Below are 18237 nucleotides of genomic sequence, written 5' to 3'. Positions count from 1 at the left end.
AAAAAGTAACTAAATTAGATTACAAGTTACTTTAAACGTTACTTGGTTCATTTGGAGGCCTGTCACGCGAACAGAGGAGGAAAAAAAAGCTCTCCACAGCTCAAGATCTTAAGGTTAAGAAATTAACCAAGGTTTTCTGATATATGAGTGAGGTATCTCCCGATTACTGATTACTAGTTACTCCTTAAAATAGTAACTTAGTCACTATACAGTTACTTTGAAAAAGTAATCCGATTACTGATTACTAGTTACTCCATAAAATAGTAACTTAGTTACTATACAGTTACTTTGAAAAAGTGATCCGATTACAGATTACTAGTTACTCCTTAAAATAGTAACTTAGTTACTTTATTGATTACTTGATCTTAAAAAGTACCTTAATTAGATTACAAGTTACTTTAAACATTACTTGGTTCATTTGGAGGCCTGTCACGCGAACAGAGGAGGAAAAAAAAGCTCTCCACAGCTCAAGATCTTAAGGTTAAGAAATTAACCAAGGTTTTCTGATATATGATTCCCGATTACTGATTACTAGTTACTCCTTAAAATAGTAACTTAGTTACTATACAGTTACTTTTAAAAAGTGATCCGATTACTGATTACTAGTTACTCCATAAAATAGTAACTTAGTTACTATATAGTTACTTTGAAAAAGTAATCCGATTACTGATTACTAGTTACTCCTTAAAATAGTAACAGTTACTATACAGTTACTTTGAAAAAGTAATCCGATTACTGATTACTAGTTACTCCTTGAAATTGTAACTTAGTTACTTTACTGATTACTTGATCTTAAAAAGTACCTTAATTAGATTACAAGTTACTTCAAACGTTACTTGGTTCATTTGGAGGCCTGTCACGCGAACAGAGGAGGAAAAAAAAGCTCTCCACAGCTCAAGATCTTAAGGTTAAGAAATTAACCAAGGTTTTCTGATGAGTGAGATATCTCCCGATTACTGATTACTTGTTACTCCTTAAAATAGTAACTTAGTCACTATACAGTTACTTTGAAAAAGTAATCCGATTACTGATAACTAGTTACTCCTTAAAATAGTAATTTAGTTACTATACAGTTACTTTGAAAAAGTAATCCGATTACTGATTACTAGTTACTCCTTAAAATAGTAACTTAGTTACTATACAGTTACTTTGAAAAAGTAATCCAATTACTGATTACTAGTTACTTCTAAAAGTAGTAATTTAGTTACTATACAGTTACTTTGAAAAAGTAATCCGATTACTTATTACTAGTTACTCCTTAAAATAGTAACTTAGTTACTATATAGTTACTTTGAAAAAGTAATCCGATTACTGATTACTAGTTACTCCTTAAAATTGTAATTTAGTCACTTTACTGATTACTTGATCTTAAAAAGTAACTAAATTAGATTACAAGTTACTTTAAACGTTACTTGGTTCATTTGGAGGCCTGTCACGCGAACAGAGGAGGAAAAAAAAGCTCTCCACAGCTCAATATCTTAAGGTTAAGAAATTAACCAAGGTTTTCTGATGAGTGAGATATCTCCCGATTACTGATTACTTGTTACTCCTTAAAATAGTAACTTAGTCACTATACAGTTACTTTTAAAAAGTGATCCGATTACTGATTACTAGTTACTCCATAAAATAGCAACCTAGTTATTATATAGTTACTTTGAAAAAGTAATCCGATTACAGATTACTAGTTACTCCTTAAAATAGTAACTTAGTTACAATACAGTTACTTTGAAAAAGTAATCCGATTACTGATTACTAGTTACTCCTTAAAATAGTAACAGTTACTATACAGTTACTTTGAAAAAGTAATCCGATTACTGATTACTAGTTACTCCTTGAAATTGTAACTTAGTTACTTTACTGATTACTTGATCTTAAAAAGTACCTTAATTAGATTACAAGTTACTTCAAACGTTACTTGGTTCATTTGGAGGCCTGTCACGCGAACAGAGGAGGGGAAAAAAAGCTCTCCACAGCTCAAGATCTTAAGGTTAAGAAATTAACCAAGGTTTTCTATACAATTTTTACTGCTTATCTTTATCTTATTCTACTTTATTTTAGTATTATTATATTTCCTATTGCATAAAGTTCACTTGATAGCCTACTTAAAAGTCATATGCCCTCTGGTGGAGAGTTTAAGCATTACATCACCGTGCGCTCACATCCACCACAGTGGAAATGCGACATAAAGCTGGGTTTAATGTGACAACTATAATAACCCCAAGATAAGTAAGGTTATTCTTCCGTCATCTTTACACACATCACTACTTACAAACAAAGATTTAACCGAGGCTCGTAGTGGAGTAAACTTGCACCGCGCTTTTAACCCATGTTTAAACCATGGACATTCTGTAAACTAACGCAGTTTCCTGTTTACATTCAGACTGGTCCGTCACTGAAAAGGGTCCCATCGGAAACAATGACCAAAGCCATGCAAGGTGTGGAACATTATTTTTTTTAAATCCAAAATAACGTGAATATTTAACCTTAACAGCTGAAATCTGAGCAAGACGGCTCCTTCTCAAACGAGGCTATTGACTTTGTATGTAATCTTGACGTGCGGCGTCTGCAGTGTGTTCGCACCGGTCTTGCTCTGGTTTACACTCCAAAACAGTAGGTGGCGGTAATGCACCTTCAACGCTACGTGTCACCCGCCTGTAAAACAAAACATAGAAGAAGTCGTACACAAGGAAGGGTGTTGTCAGCGTGCTGTTGGTAAACCTACATGAATTAAACGTTCTAGAACTGTAGCTTCATTATGCGTAAACCTGACTTAATCCCTAAACAAGCGCATTTAAAGGCAAACGCCCTTGCTAGATGGTGACGAGCGAGACTTTAGCAGCCTGCTTATACGGATGCCCTCATGTCTGCTAGTTATCCTACGCCAATTTACTCCCACGCCGGACGAGACGACTTCCGAGATGTTTACGAGCCGGCTGAGGACTCTTTCCTTCTGATAGACGCGCTGGAGAAAGATGCAGCGACGCTGCAGCTTATGAGGTCTGAGACCGTCTGACCGTTTTAGTTTTTAATAAATGCATCACGTTTCCTTATACAGGTGAAACTCATATTATTAGAATATCATGAAATATCATGGTCAGCCAACCAGTTACTAGTGGTTTTGGCACTGTGGACAGGTGCCAAATCTTACTGGAAAAAGAAATGGTCATCTCCATAAAGCTGGTCAACAGACGGAAGCATGAAGTGCTCTAAAATCTCCTGATAGATGGCTGTGTTGACTTTGGACTTGATAACATAGTGGACCAACAGCAGCAGATGACATGATACCTCAAATCATCACTGATCCAAATTAAATGTTGTGTTTCATTTGGAAATCAAGGTCCCACAGTCTAGTGGAGGGGCACATCCAAGTTGCTTGACCACTGTCAAGTTACAACAGTCAGTGATGATTTGAGGCACCATGTCATCTGCTGGTGTTGGTCCACTGTGGTATCAAGTCCAAAATCACTACCAGGAGATTTTAAAGCACTTCATGCTTGCATCTGTTGATTAGCTTCATGATGAAGATGCTGATTTCCTTTTTCCAGCCAGACTTGACACCTGTCCACAGTGCCAAAACCACTAGTAACTGGTTGGCTGACCATGGTATTACTGTGCTTGATTGGCCAGACAACTCTCCTGACCTGAAAACCACAGGTAATCTATGGAGTACTGTCAAGAGGCAGATTATACACACCAGACCCAACAATACGCATTGAGTTAGGAATTCATGCAAAAGGGGCCCAAACCAAGTACTTAGTACATATGCATGAATATACTTTCTAGAGGGCCGACATTTCTGTATTGAAAATCCTTTTTTTTATTGATTATGTAATATTCAAATTTTATGAGATTTTGAATTTGGGGTTTTCATAAACTGTAAACCATAATCTATCAAAATTATAACAAATAAAGGCTTGAAATATCTCACTTTGCATGCAATGAGTCTATATAATATATTAGTTTCACCTTTTTAAGTTGAATTACTGAAATAAATGAACTTTTGCACGATATTCAAATTTTTCGAGTTTCACCTGTAGTATAGTATGATATTCAAACCTGTTTATTTATTTTTTATTTAGCCCATGCATCTGTGTGGAGGTGGGCAGTGGCTCAGGAGTAGTGTCTGCATTTCTTGCATCAGTGGTTGGACCTTCAGCTCTGTATCTGTAAGTGACCCCTTAAAAAAAATGTAAAATTACATTGAGGGGCATTTGACTCGTTAAGTTAAGTACTTATTTTTCTTTCAGTTGCACTGATGTAAACCCTGCAGCAGTGCAGTGCACAGCAAAGACAGCTTCCTGCAACAGTGTTTCACTGCAGCCTGTCAGGACATCCTTGGTGAGACTACCATTCACTTTCAGCTGTCCACATGCATATATTTTGGTTTAAAAGGCTCTAATGTTTTCCTTTCCTCAGGTGGAGTGTCTCCTGCCCCGCTTGAGTGGCCAAGTAGATGTCCTTCTCTTCAACCCTCCCTATGTAGTCACTCCTTCAGAAGAGGTACTTCAGCTCTGTACAGCGTATCCTCCGCTCAGCTGTGAGGCGCATATGAACAACTGCTCTTCTTCCTGCAGGTTGGCAGCAGAGGTATAGAGGCTGCCTGGGCTGGCGGTGAACGAGGACGAGAGGTGACGGACAGACTTCTGCCTGCAGTTGCACAGTTGCTCTCTAGTAAAGGTTTATTTTACCTGATTACCATCGCTGAGAACGATCCAAGTGAGTTCACATCATCTCCATGAATGATTTCCAACCACAGGAAACACCAAACTACAAGGTTAACCGTTCTCTCCCCAGATGAGATCATCCATAATCTGGGCAGATGTGGTTTGAGGGGAGAATCCTGTCTGTCGACCAGGGCTGGGAATGAGAGGCTGTCCGTCCTGCGCTTCCAACGAACAAACACTGCGTAAAGCAGCAGCTGAATGAAAGGACTGCGTGGAAGGACTTTAATGTACAAGTAAGTTTGATGTGTGTTTTCTCCAATAAGAACAGGCCTTACAAATGACTCGGGTTTAACGCAGGTTTAATCATGAAACAGTTACAGATTGTCACAAATTCATAATTTTAACACTACAAGTAGAACCACAATGACTTATTTAATTTATTCCAGTGCAACGTTTCCCAAAAGGTACTATTGGAATGTATTTTGTTTTAAGTAAAACTACTATTTAAAAAGGCGGGGTAAGCAATTCTGGAGTACATTGACAAATGTAAATCAATATAGGGAATGTAAACGAAGTGGGCCCGCTTTGTTTACAGAGCCTATGCTGTTAAACACTTCATTTACTTCAGCGCACACAGTACGGACAGGTAGTGAGGAGATATTCATTGATTTTGACAAAAAGTTATATGTCCAGATTAATCACTTACCCCACAATTAATCTATGTCTGTTTAGCATCACATGAATACATCTACTTAACTCATCCGGACATGCCAGTTTGGAAAGTGGAACAGTAGAAAGTTAATATCTTGACCAAAGATGATCATTAGTTAAAACAGTAAATGTGTTTTCTATTTACCAGGCTTCTTTTTTAGTGTTTGGTGTATAATAAATCTGTTTCTTTAATTTGTCTTCCACATGATTAGTCCGTCGTCTCCGAGCCTGACTGCCCCGCTGGACACCAGCTCCAGAGCAGCAGGGAAGGCTCTGTGCTCAGCCTCTCTGATCCTGTCACACAGACTCTCCTCCAAGTCTCCACTGAGCACGGGCACCGCCTCCTGCACAACGATGGCTCCTGCATCCACCTCTTCCTGAACACACATGAGCAACCATGTTTAATTGTAAACCAGACACACATGCATTTGTTGTCTGTGTTGTCTGTGTGCACTATAATACAAATAACATTAAAATGTGTCTCTGGAAGATGTTAATTACTATAAGACATGATGTCCTCATGAAAAGCCTTTGACTGTCAGTGATCAGAGGGCATGGTCAGTGTAATAAAGTGACTAGGGTTGCAAAGGGGCGGAAAGTTTCCGGTAAATTTCTGGAAACTTTCCACGGGAACTGTCGCTCGGGAATTTTTGGAATATTCAAAATTGGGGATTATAGGAATGAACTAAATGGCGGTCATTTAAATGATTTTTTTCTTCATATCCAAACATAAATCTAAACATATAAACATTATGTTTTGTCATAGGCAGACATCCATTCAAACTAATACAATTAAAAGATGAATTTAATGAACGATCAATAATTTCACTGAACAACAAAAAGATGAATGTTGAGTAAAATATAACTCATCTGTCTGACCCCACCCATTCAAGAGGGCGCACGCCACTTTCTACCAAAACATTGTGATTTATAAAAACCAAACTTGACGGGAGAATGTGCGGTCCTCCACGCAAACTCTGACCCATGCGTACGCATAGACAGTGGAGAAAGGAGAAACGGTGACTCCGTCGGCACATGTATGAAGTGCGAGAACGAATGTGTTTGTGTAAAGTGAATCCAGATAGTCCTATTAAAAGCCATGTAGGTCTATTATGTAGGTCTATCACACACTGTCACCAAATTATTTTTGCCTGGTCGCAACCTCCCCAACGGGAACTTCGGCGTGACCGCAGTGATCCACACCGTGTCGAGTCTATTTTTCCATTTCCCTTTCAGTCGGCGATTGCCACTACCGCCTTCATGCACTCAGTAAATGATATTAATTTGGGCGTGTCGATGACTATGTATGGGTAAATATGGGCGTTACGTGAAGCCCGCAAAGGCTGCGCCACATTTAGAGTTGATTGTGATTTATAAAGGGAAACAGGCGTAGGACGTGAGTGCGCACTGTTTTATAAATCTGAATATTTTTGTCCGCCTGTACATCCTGAGTTTCTTCCGTACACCAGCTTCCACGTGAATCCCACGCTAAGCTTTAGAAATGAGGCCCCTGCTTTTTATATGGGTATGTTGAGACTCTTTAAATGACATAAAAAAACAGCTGTTTAACCTGTTCACAACATGTATATTGTATGAGATACTTACTACTACAAAGTGGACTGTGCAGCCAGTAACCCGCACCCCAGCCTGTAGAGCCTGCTTCTGGGCATTCACACCCTTAAATGAGGGCAGCAGGGATGGGTGTATGTTCAGTAGCTTTCCTGTGACAATTAACACACAATGTTAAAGACTTTCCTGTTACTCACAAGATCATTATCATGCAATAAAGCAAATGTAATCCAAGTGGCATCTTCTCACCGTTCCATTTCTTGACAAAAGTTCCTGTGAGGATCCTCATGAACCCAGCCAGACACACCAGCTCCACCCCAAACTCTTCCAGCACACGGTCTATGGTGCCGTCAAACTCCGCCCGGCTCCCGTACAGTTTGTGGTCCACCACCTAGACGGGATCAGAGTCAGACACACAATCAAGATCAAATCAGAACCAGCTTATCTGCTATTTTTTACCATCATGCATTTCTCAAATTAGACCAATTTTAAAAGATGCAGATTTATCAAACAGGTTGCAACAACAAACTACAAGGCTTTAATTCAAACCAAGAAAGAGCGTATACTAGTTAGGCTTGATTTTCAGAGTTTGTAGAAAAACGTTATTCCTATCATTTTACTCGTGTCTGTATGCCAGCCAGAGACGCTCTCTTCAGGCCCTGAACTCCAGGCCTGTTGGAGATGACCACCACGATGTCTGCAGAGCTGGATGGACGCCGAGCTTGATCCATCAACGCCTGCAGGTTGGTGCCTAGGAAAGACCGTTTAAGTTGGGTCATGAGGAGAGAAAACATTTTGTCAGCAGGACTCTTCAAGTGAAATGTTCAAACTATGACTTTAATGTACGACATTCCATCTGCAATTCTTATTTCAAAATGAATGACTAAAAGAAAAATAGCGCCGCGCCCAATTTATTTTTTGTGACAGATTTACCCAAAATAAACTTGTCATTTACATTTTATTTAATCATATATCTCTTTAAGAAGAAATATGTAAAAACAGATTGCATCCGTTAGATGTTGTTAAAACGCTCCGCAGACAACTATGGCGTGCATGGATTTAGGCTCCTTGGTGGAAAAAGTGCTTGATTGACCAGCCAACTCGCCTGCCAATACAGACGAGCTGGAGGCCACTATCAAACAACCTGGGCTTCCATAACACCGCAGCAGTGCCACAGGCTGATCGCCACCATGACATGCAGCAATGATGCAACAATTCATGCAAAAACAGCCCCAACCAAGTACATAAATGAACACACTTTTCAGAATGTCATCATTTATAAATTATTATAAATATTTTTTGATTGGCCTTATGTAATATTCTAATATTTGAGATACTTTGAGCTGTAAACTGTAATCGTAATTATTATTTTTTTTAAACCTGACATTTCACTTTGTGTAATGAATCTAGAATATAAGGATGGGTTTTACTTTTTGAATCAAATTAAGAAAAAGAAAAAAAGTTTCAATGATATTTTAATTTTTGACATGCACCTGTATATAAAAGCTCCCGTCCTTCCGACACACGTTGTTCAAATCGACGCAACTTTCCAGCGATATAAAAAAAACACACCTGTGCCAGAGATGAGGACTGCTACTCTAGTCTTTTTGCGTGGTGTGATGCTGTCACCATGGCAACTGCCATCATGCTCCACCCCCGCCTCTCCACTGGGGGCAGGTCCTCTATTCTGCAGACTGTGGCTCAGGTTGCGGACCACCACAGGCTCTGCCCCTGTGCAAACAACAACACAGCAAAACTTGAATTGTTCTTGTATTTTTATTACATAGGCGATTGTTTATTGACATTCCCTTACAGCTATATCTAAAATAAATTCAATTAAAGTTATCAGCGACTCACCAAGCTGCTTGTGGGCCAGTGAACCCACGATCCAGGCCTCTTCGTGTGCTTGAAGCTGGCGCAAGACCCTCTGAGCATCCAGGGGGGCCACCACCAGCACTGCCCCCAGGCCGCAGTTGAAGGTGCGTGTCATCTCTTCCTCGCTCAGACCCCCCTCCTTGTGGAGCCAGGAAAACACTGGGGGGATGCTCCATCGAGAGGCATCTGAGTCATGCACAAACACAAAGCAGAAATGTTCTTCCCAGATATGTTTGTGTTAAAAAGAGAAGAGTTGATTGTTTGAATAAAAGGTTTTCTCAGAGTTTTCTTGCCAAAAGGACTAATCTAAATGAAACCTTCCGCTTAAACGTTTGGGAAATGAGTCGCTGTTTATGTAAAGGCTTAAGAAGCAAACAAACACAGATAACAGAACGTTGTCACAGGGAGTTGCAGTTTGCGCAATTTCAAAGCAAATTATGTTTCAAAAATTATTGAAAATTACAGACTAATATCCTGAGCACAATGTCAATGTCACTTTCATTACAATGTTGTAACAAATAATACAGGTCAGCAGACAGACTTGTTTTGGAATACTTTTGCAGAAGTGTTTAGACTACCAGTTTAGTAATGGAACAGGCCAAATACAAGGCCACTTCACACTTTATACACTTGGCATTGACACAGAAAAACTGAACTGTGCTGAACTGATTTTAAAAGCTGAAGCAATTAGATTAAAATTGACTGTGTATTGGACTGCAGATTCTTAAAAAAAAAAGTATGTGTATGTGTGTGTGTGTATATATGTATATATATATGTATGTATATGTATATATATATATATATATGTGTATGTGTGTGTGTGTGTGTATATATATATATATATACATATATAGCTATATATATATAAAAAAAAAATAATGTTTTTTGTTTGTTTTATTTTTATTTTGTAACAGTAATCTGTGTATCTGAATCCGAATTTGATGAAAATGGGGGCGGGACCTGATAAGCCTTTGGCTTCTTCCGTCTCCCTTCGGACAACACAAAGTATGATGTATGAATATTTGCAAGAGAAAATTGTGTATTGTGTGGAATTGTCCGAAAGAATAATAAATAAATAAATAAATAAATAAATAAATAATAATGACAAAGAGCTGGGGCCTGAAACAACAACAGAGTGACCTCTACATTTTAAGAGGGGTGATCCCAAGACTACTACAATGTGCAAACAAACAGTGGAGAGGGAACTTTGCTGTTTATTCATGTTTACATTGACTTTGATGTTCACAAAGGTCATGCTACTATTAAAATGTTCATACAGGAAATAGTTTGGTTCCTCACAGCCTCATCCACATTTCCAGGTTGTTGACATCAACATTTTGACTTTGCTCATGTTGCATCTTTACGTCAGCATGAAGCCTCCGTGTGCTTTCATCTCACCTAGATCGACTGCCAGCTCCTGGGGCAGCACCCGGGGGATGTTCTCCAGCAGCCCGCCCCCTGTGATGTGAGCGTAGGCCTTGACAGCACCGCTGCGAAGGATGGGCAGCAGCAGACGACTATAGATTTTTGTGGGTGTCAGCAAAACCTCACCTGTAAGCAGTTATAGTGGGTATCAAGGGTTCAAGTCAGGCTGAAATATGAGAGCAGCAACTCACTATTAGGTAACTTCATTTTGGTGATACATATATGAGAAATCACAGTCACAATTTCCCAAAGACAAAGAAGACATCCATCATGAATCATGAATAGTTTAATTTGAGGTATACTCATAAACCAAAAATATTCAGTTTACATTGATTTAGAAACAGGGGATATCCTTAGATTTGAAAGGCTGGAGGTAGAGACTATTTCTTGCAGTAATTTTATTGAAAAATGAAGAAAAAAAAATGTAATTTCTCTGCCAATAGGTTATTCTGCAACAAAATAATTAGTTTGGACCTTGCAAAAGCAGATGAAGGGAAAATCTATCTTTGGTCAAAGAGTTCAAGATGCTAGGTGGAAGGAAGCACAATGGGTTCAAATGTCGTGTGTATTTTTAGGAGAGATAGCAATGCCTTACCGAGATTCTGCCCCGACGTGCAGAAAGGAGCAGGGGAGCTGTAGCTGAGGTGGGCCCTCTCCAGGACCTTGCGGACCAGGCTGAAGCCGTTGCTGTGGACCCCGGAGGAGGCCACTCCGATCAGCATGTCTCCCTCTGCTATGTCCCCCAGCCTGGGCAGCAGGGCCCCACGCTCCACTGCTCCAACACAGAACCCAGCCAGGTCATACTCTCCTGCAGCGTACACGCCTGGCATTTCTGCCGTCTCACCACCTGGACACAGAGAGATGGAGGCATGACAAAAGGCTTCAAGGAGGGCTGTCAATATGAATCATGCTTATCCAGGTCCCTCTCTCTCTCTCTCTCTCTCACCGAGGAGAGCGCAGCCAGCTATCTGGCAGGCCTTGGCGATGCCACCGACCACTGAGGCGGCCACGTCTACGTCCAGGCTGCCGCAGGAGAAGTAGTCCAAGAAGAAGAGAGGCTCAGCGCCCTGAGCCAACACATCGTTCACACACATAGCCACCAGGTCCTGACCAAGGCCGCCATGTTGGCCACACGCCTGAGCAATCTGATGAATAAACAAGACTAATCAGGCAAAGACTCAAATGCATTAGTAGAAATGACAAAAAAAGGAGTTTCATCAGAATGATATTTTGAAGGAGATTCAACATTCACTTGGTTTTGGCATCTTGATAAAAGTTCAAAATGTAAAGAAAATAAACCAACAATGACTGTTTACATGCAAGGAAATATTGAGATATTATATATGCGGTCACAAATCATATTCCAATAAGACATTGCCATGTAAACAGCATTTTCTACTCACCTTAATCAGAATAAGGTCATATTAAGCAATAATCGCATTAGACATGTGTAGCATTCTGATCTTAGTCCAATCATATTGAAGGATTCCTAGTCCCACCTTTAGCTTGGTCCCCACGCCGTCTGTCCCAGAAACCAGGATCGGGTCGACAAACCCTGCTGCCTTCAGGTCAAACAGCCCGGCGAAGCCTCCCAGTTCTGCATTACACCCTATTGAAGAGGAATGCCAATTACAGTTATGGTTAGTACTGCTTACTTATTTGACTGTTTGTGGAAAAGGTACAAACAATCAGAATAACTACTATTACCACAATGATAACAATGTGTTGAAAAAGGTAACAATGAGATAATGAGAAAAAGGTTTCAGTCGGCTGCTTAAAACAAGATATTCTGTCAAAGATGACTCTATAAGGATATATTATCAAAACAATTAAAGATAAGAAGACAGAGCACCACTTAAATGTACTAGAAAGTATTTGCCTGCTCTGTCTGTAGCTTTTGTTCATGAAAGTGAAGTTACCAGCACGGGAAGTGGCCTTGGCCAGAGGCTTGATCATGTCCACCAGCGTGTTACCAGCAGCAATGTCCACTCCGCTGTCCTTATAGGTCAGGCCCCTGTCAGAGACACAGTGATTTACCATCATTCCACTGATAAGCTGTGACTGTCTACAGCTAAAGCTCCAATCAGGAGGTTGGTCATTTAAGAAAAAAATAAAATAAAACAATACGACATGGGTAAATCCAGAGTGAGTTTTTATTCAAGAGGTCACAAGGTTCTACTTGGAATACAGTGCAAAAGTTAACTTGGGACTAAAAAAAGAGAAACGTTCTGTAAACAGTACACACGCAAATGGGAATGTTTAAGTGATTAAAGCTTGCGGCTCTTTCACACACACCTGTGTTGGTGCAGGTGGGCAATGGCTCTGTAGGCGATGTCTCGGCGGTACACGGCGCCCGGGAAGCCGATGGCCCCCACCCCCCTGTTGGCCGTGTGCAGGGCCTTCTCCAGGGACGGGCCCACTGCAGTGACGGTCAGAACTCGTCCTCCGCTGGACACAACCGCTCCATCCTTCAGGGCTGTGCCAGCATGGAACACCTGCAGACCCATGTCCACAACCTGGGACAAGCCTGAGGCAGACAGGTGAGTTACTCAGATATTATTGTCTTAGCATTATGTATGTGTTGCTTTAAGGCCTGTCCCTGGATCACTTCAATATTCTACTATTCATTTGTTACCCAGCAGCGGACCCGGGTTCGGTTCCAGCCCGTGGTCGTTCTCTGCATGTCACTCTCCTCTCTGCCCCATTTCAACTCTGTCTCTACACTATCAATAAAGCATAAAAATGCCCAAAAAATATCTTTAAAAAAACCCCAAAAAAAACAATGATATTCCTCTGTAGCATAGGGTAATTTCATCGGCTCTGGTGAAGTCTTATTCGGGTCTCCATACCGCGCCGTTAAAGGGTGTGACGGGTGACCTGCCTGTTAAAATGTGTCCCCCAGTGTCTTTTCTAAAAGGCCAAAATATTAAACTCCTTGACATGGTGCGTTGTCTACCTGTGATCTCTACTCCTTTCTTATAGGAGCCGGGGTAACCGGGGCTGGCCATAACCACAGTGACTGCAGAGCTGTCCTGGAGCCACACGGGGGCGCTGGAGGCCAGTTTGCCATTCATTGTGTTTAAAATGACTTCATAAAGGTCACTCTTCAGCAGCAGCATCAGCACCTGGAGGAGCAGCAGATATTTAATGTTAGTTTTACAGGGGGACAGTTGAGACAGATGTGATGGACGGCTGTCAAAAGGAACCCACCTGACACTCGGGGTCTCCAAACCGACAGTTGAACTCCAGCACCTTCGGCCCCTGCTTGGTTAACATCAGGCCTGCATACAGCACACCTGGAAGACAGTAACAGACACATATATGAGAGAAGTAGAAACTTAATATGAACAGATGGCGTGGAGCCATCTGGACTCATTAGACAGAAGAAGAGAACTTGCCCACATAAGGAGCTCCCTCCTCCTTCATCCCATCCACCGTCTTCTGAAGGACGCTCTCTCTGATGTGCTGCAGCAGCTCCTGGCTCACCTGCAGAGGACAGAGTCATGAGATGCCTGGAGCTTTATTAAACAGGCGGAGTGCTTCCACAATCCTTGGCTTTAGAGGAAGAGGAAGCTTGTACCTGAGGGGTGGGGCAGTACGCCCCCATGCCGCCAGTGTTTGGCCCCAGGTCTCCGTCCTGCAGCCGCTTGTGATCCTGAGCTGGAGGCATCGGAGACACAGAGGAGCCGTCGCTGAAACACAGATACTACAAGATGTGGGGGAGACGGGTTAACGTCCTGTCAGTTTTCCACCAAATCAAAACTCAAGGGAGAAAATGGTTCATTTCAACTCACAGACACTTCCTCTCCCTCTAGCAGCTCTTCCACCACCACCGTCTCCCCTGCTGATCCAAAGGCCCGGTCCTGCACAAACACAAACAAACGTCGTCCGAGGCGTTTTATTTCTAGGAGGGTAGGGCCTCATGCAAACTTTATACTACTTCACTTTAAAATACGACTTGCAAAATGCATTACAAGGAAATAATACTCCCCGCAAAACATAATGTGTAAACTACTGCCAACAGAAGAAGACGGTTGGTTTGAATCCATAGAACGGTTTGGGGAAGGCTAGAAACAGCTTGAGCATAGAAACAACGGGCCTCTGATCACAGCATCACTATTGTTTTGTAGTGGGGCTGATCTGCAGGATCCCATTATGTGACTGAACCAATAAAGTACTGTTATGATGAAGGATGGCTCTGAGAACAGGGCCCTCTACGGAGTCTCTTTTTTTGCATAGGAAATTTCCTTTCCTAACGAGATGACCCAGAAGTACTTGGTGGATAGGTGGTTCGAATTCTAAAAATTCTCAGGAAAGGAGCCTCGATGCATCCTTTAACCCTCCTTTAGCAAGTCCGACCTAAGTGATTCTCACTCCGTTAGCGACAACCTGATTGAAATCAATATGACAAGAACGCATGGATTGAAAGAGCGCTTGTTGTAGTCCATTTTCGGAAGATAGTGTAGTTTTGCGCTAGAGACTCACGTCAGCAATTATCACCATCTCACAATGACGTCGGTTAGGAAAAGTGGAGTCGAATTCATTTGAAACAATGCTGTCTTTTCCTAAAGGAAGCACCTTTTCATCTCTCCTTAACCCCGATGACCTTTAGGGTTAAGGTATAGTAAAGGAGGCTTAAAGGATAGGAGATTTGACTATTCGTAGAGGCCCCTGGTCTCAAACCTTCATAATGTCCATGACAGCCCGACACGCCTCTTCCTGGTCACTCGCCACTATCACTCCCTTCCCTGCTGCCAGCCCGCTGGCCTTCACCACCAGCGCTGGGAAGTCAGCCCTGGAACACAATGAAACAAACTCTGTGAGATAGAGCAAGAATCAACATCTATTCACAGAACACACAGCTGGTGCAGGCGCTGCGTGGCTGTTACGGAGCATAAAAATGCCCTTTTCCTCGGACCATTTAACATTTGCAGGGCACAACATCATTTGTTTGGAGTCCATATGGATGAAGGCTGTCAGAATGCTGCAGCTGTTTGTTTTAAATGACCAAATGGAAACAGGAGTTTGTTTCAACTGTGTTTAGACGGATCAGTTTTTGTGACTTAACGATGAGCTCATATCTTAGTTCATTAAAAAAAAAAAAAATTAGAAACATATGAACCAATTTGAGTGTTTCATTTTTCCTGCTGGAAAACCAAATACAATGTTGTTTTCCATAAACTTTGCAGCCTATCCTCCAGGTATAATTGGACTGAAACGTTTGCACAAAACCCCTCTTCCAAAAAGGTACAATCTTAGCGTGTGCTAATGTACTGACTTGCGGATGTAGCTGCAGGCCTCCTGTGGGTCAGTGAAGGAGCCGTAGCGAGCTGTGGGGATGCCATGACGCTCCATGAAGGCCTTGGAAAAGCTTTTGCTGGCCTCCAACTGAGACGCTTTGGCAGACGGGCCGAAACAGGGCACTCCAGCTGCCGTCAGGTCGTCCACCATACCTGGAGGAGACGGTAAAGGGGGAAAAAGCTAAAGTGTGAAGACTCACTCAAACCAACATCTACAGTCTAAACAGAGGTAATGAGATGAAGCGCTCTTACCTGCTGCCAGTGGCACCTCAGGTCCAACCACCACCAGTCCAACATGGTGATCTTTACAGAACTGAGCCAAGATGGCGTGGTTACTCACCGACACCTCTGCATGGAAACAAGAGACAATTGTTCCACTGTCTGATGCTATAATCACCGTGGCATATCTGAAATATCCTATGAAGCTAAGGATGCCATTTAATGCATTCATTGTGTTCCTATATATAAAGGAGTAAAAGCAGTTATAGAAAAACTCAAGATCAAACCATGTCCTTTCCAGGGAGAGGTGTGGTGTAAACGAAGATTGTTTATATTTTTATTCAAATAATAAAATGAAGGAATTAAAATAACAAATGTCCCACATACGTTTGAAATGTTATTTAAGGTTCTGTGATTCTCAAGCTGAGCAAAAATCAATAACTCATTTGATAATTGATTAAAAGAATAGATAGAAGAGCCTGTGTGTGTATTTACCAGAGTTTTTGATCTTCCCACAGTTGGCCGTGCCTGCGTTACCAGGGGCAACTAGGACCTGTTGGACCTGGGGCGACTGGGCCAGCTTCCAGGCCAGCGCATGCTCCCGTCCGCCGCCACCGACCACCAGCACCCTCTCTGCCATCACACCTGAGCAAACACAACGGAACAAACACAACGTTAAACTAGTCATGCCTTCAAGGCTCCCTCCATAGAGCAGCCGGCGCTTCTACCCTCTCTCAAAGTAACCGTTTAAATGCATGTAAAAAGGTTGACCTATAACGAAAGGAGTCGTCCGAGCGATGAGGAAGCATTGACCTTTTCAAGGGGCCCTATATTATCTTGTAATGCCACGCTAAACACGGAGCCAATCAACTTACTAGAACAGAAACACAAGTCAACAGTTAAATGGACAAATCACCAGCAGCTGGAAACAGGGGCTCATTTGCATGGTAAGACAAAGACATTGTCAGAGTTGATATACAGTGAAGCCATCGCCTTGACCACAGCCTCTTATGACTGCATCACATTTCTGTTTCAAGATCAAACTAACGTGATAGAATACGCCTATTTTAGGGCCATGAAAATACCTTTTTCCTCATTTACTGATGAAGATTCTTCCAGCCATCTGAAGTGTTTGTGGTGCAATAAAGACTTGCATTTGAGAGGACGTCACTCTGAAAACCACACCTATCTCATGCCAATCATGAGCATCGGTCACACAGAGTAAATTCACTCAACAGAAATCAATGTAACCTCATCATGTGGATAATAAAAAAAAACAGTTCGAGTTCAAATCATACCAATCTTCAGCAACCTGAAACGTACAGGGTTACTTGACCTCTGAGGTTTGTGCAATTGCCTGTGAGTGAGTGAGTGAGTGAGTGAGTGAGTGAGTGAGTGATCAGAAACATAGTCTTAACATGCTCTGAACACTATCTTTGTAACAGATAAACACAAAGGGGAGAGTGTTGCACAGTGGCAGCACATGTTCCGCAATTAGTTAAAATTAGGGGTTATGATTGGAGTCACTCTCCTCTCATGTGACTCACATCTCGGGCAACACAACCAAACCCATCACTCTAACAAGGCAGGATCATCTTATTTTTAAACAGCTTTATCAAGTGTCTTTTACCATCACACTAGGTACCAATGCACTTAGAGCATTTTTGCACCATTTAACCGTAACGTAACTTCAGCTAAAAATCACACTCTGCTGTTTAAGTGTGTCAAACATGTCAAAGGAGTTATTCAACTTGCGGTATATAAGTCATTAATAAGGCTGCACATGCATAAGTATACTACACATGCACTTAATCTGCAGTTTAAACAAGATGGACGATGTGGTATCATGTATGGTAATGTATATAAAAATCTAGAAGGTCCAGTATCAGGTTTATTCCAACTTAAATGTATGTCTGTAAAAGTAGCTTAAGTTAAAGCATAAGGAAGATACATTCCTTCTGCTTCACAATGAGGATACTACTAACTGCTACGACATTATTATTAAAGTTGAGCACATGCAGTTAAATTAACATCCGATTTTGATACTCACCTTATGTGTTAGTGAATGAGTGTAGCAGGAAATAGACGGATCCCGGTTCAGCACAGCGACTCAATCAAAGTGTCTCCTCTGCTCTCAGCCTGCGGACTGACAGTGTGTCCATGCAGTGGATGCAGTGTTATCTACACAAGAACACGTGGATCCGATATAGCTGCGTGATGCACTCAACAGCGCCAAACACAGGGTTAAACGCGATGCAAAGTTACGCTAAACAATGCTAAATAACATGCAAACAAAGTCAAACTCCTCGTGGTTTCCTGTTTCATTATAGCACGTTTTATTCTTACCTTTATCTATCGGTCGAGTTTTGGGGTTTTTTGGGGGCAAGTTTGGGTTTTTTCTTCAACTTCCTTGGGGGTGTAACTATCGAGTGCATCATGGGAATTGTAGTGAAACAGTTGTAAAAAGGTTCCCC

At 41.6% G+C, this 18237-nt stretch overlaps 2 protein-coding genes across 3 annotated transcripts; one reads left to right on the top strand and one right to left on the bottom strand.

Moving 5' to 3' along the window:
- The first annotated feature begins 2677 nt into the window (after window positions 1-2677).
- Window positions 2678-5725, top strand: hemk2 (HemK methyltransferase 2, ETF1 glutamine and histone H4 lysine). The gene is made up of 7 exons (XM_080053036.1): window positions 2678-2997; window positions 4080-4166; window positions 4248-4338; window positions 4417-4500; window positions 4575-4716; window positions 4795-4957; window positions 5588-5725. Exons 1-6 carry the CDS (start codon window positions 2861-2863, stop codon window positions 4908-4910), a joined length of 657 nt encoding a protein of 218 aa, XP_079909162.1. The 5' UTR covers window positions 2678-2860; the 3' UTR covers window positions 4911-4957; window positions 5588-5725.
- On the bottom strand, window positions 5054-18193 carry gart (phosphoribosylglycinamide formyltransferase). Of its 2 annotated transcripts, none has more exons than XM_080053034.1 (23): window positions 18110-18193; window positions 17814-17909; window positions 16259-16408; window positions 15797-15892; window positions 15523-15697; window positions 14928-15039; window positions 14039-14107; window positions 13825-13950; window positions 13643-13730; window positions 13455-13540; window positions 13201-13369; window positions 12540-12771; window positions 12164-12258; window positions 11744-11853; window positions 11191-11389; window positions 10840-11091; window positions 10218-10370; window positions 8802-9005; window positions 8517-8675; window positions 7565-7695; window positions 7194-7335; window positions 6981-7096; window positions 5054-5752 (listed from the first exon to the last, which is right to left on the bottom strand). In XM_080053034.1, exons 3-23 carry the CDS (start codon window positions 16401-16403, stop codon window positions 5564-5566), a joined length of 3048 nt encoding a protein of 1015 aa, XP_079909160.1. In that variant the 5' UTR covers window positions 16404-16408; window positions 17814-17909; window positions 18110-18193; the 3' UTR covers window positions 5054-5563. The 2 variants fall into 2 exon arrangements, with proteins under 2 accessions (XP_079909160.1, XP_079909161.1); XM_080053035.1 differs by having other exon boundaries at window positions 17814-17944; window positions 18110-18154.
- Window positions 18194-18237: the final 44 nt, after the last annotated feature.

This window comes from Ammodytes marinus (genome assembly GCF_949987685.1).
Source record: "Ammodytes marinus genome assembly, chromosome: 24".
Lineage (NCBI taxonomy): Eukaryota > Metazoa > Chordata > Actinopteri > Uranoscopiformes > Ammodytidae > Ammodytes > Ammodytes marinus.
Note: the sequence above shows the minus strand (reverse complement) of the source record. Positions and strands in the feature narration are given on the sequence as shown.

Bases quoted from the DNA above. Each gene is read 5' to 3' on its own strand.
- gart (XM_080053034.1), bottom strand. From the start codon at position 16,403: ATGGCAGAGAGGGTGCTGGTGGTCGGTGGCGGCGGACGGGAGCATGCG. The intron at 15,893-16,258 runs GTAAATACACAC...GTTTCCATGCAG, and splicing joins TGGGAAGATCAAAAACTCTG to AGGTGTCGGTGAGTAACCAC. The intron at 13,541-13,642 runs GCAAGTTCTCTT...ACTGTCTTCCAG, and splicing joins GGAGGGAGCTCCTTATGTGG to GTGTGCTGTATGCAGGCCTG.
- hemk2 (XM_080053036.1), top strand. From the start codon at position 2,861: ATGTCTGCTAGTTATCCTACGCCAATTTACTCCCACGCCGGACGAGAC. The intron at 2,998-4,079 runs GTCTGAGACCGT...TTTTTTATTTAG, and splicing joins GCGACGCTGCAGCTTATGAG to CCCATGCATCTGTGTGGAGG. The intron at 4,501-4,574 runs GTACTTCAGCTC...TTCTTCCTGCAG, and splicing joins TAGTCACTCCTTCAGAAGAG to GTTGGCAGCAGAGGTATAGA.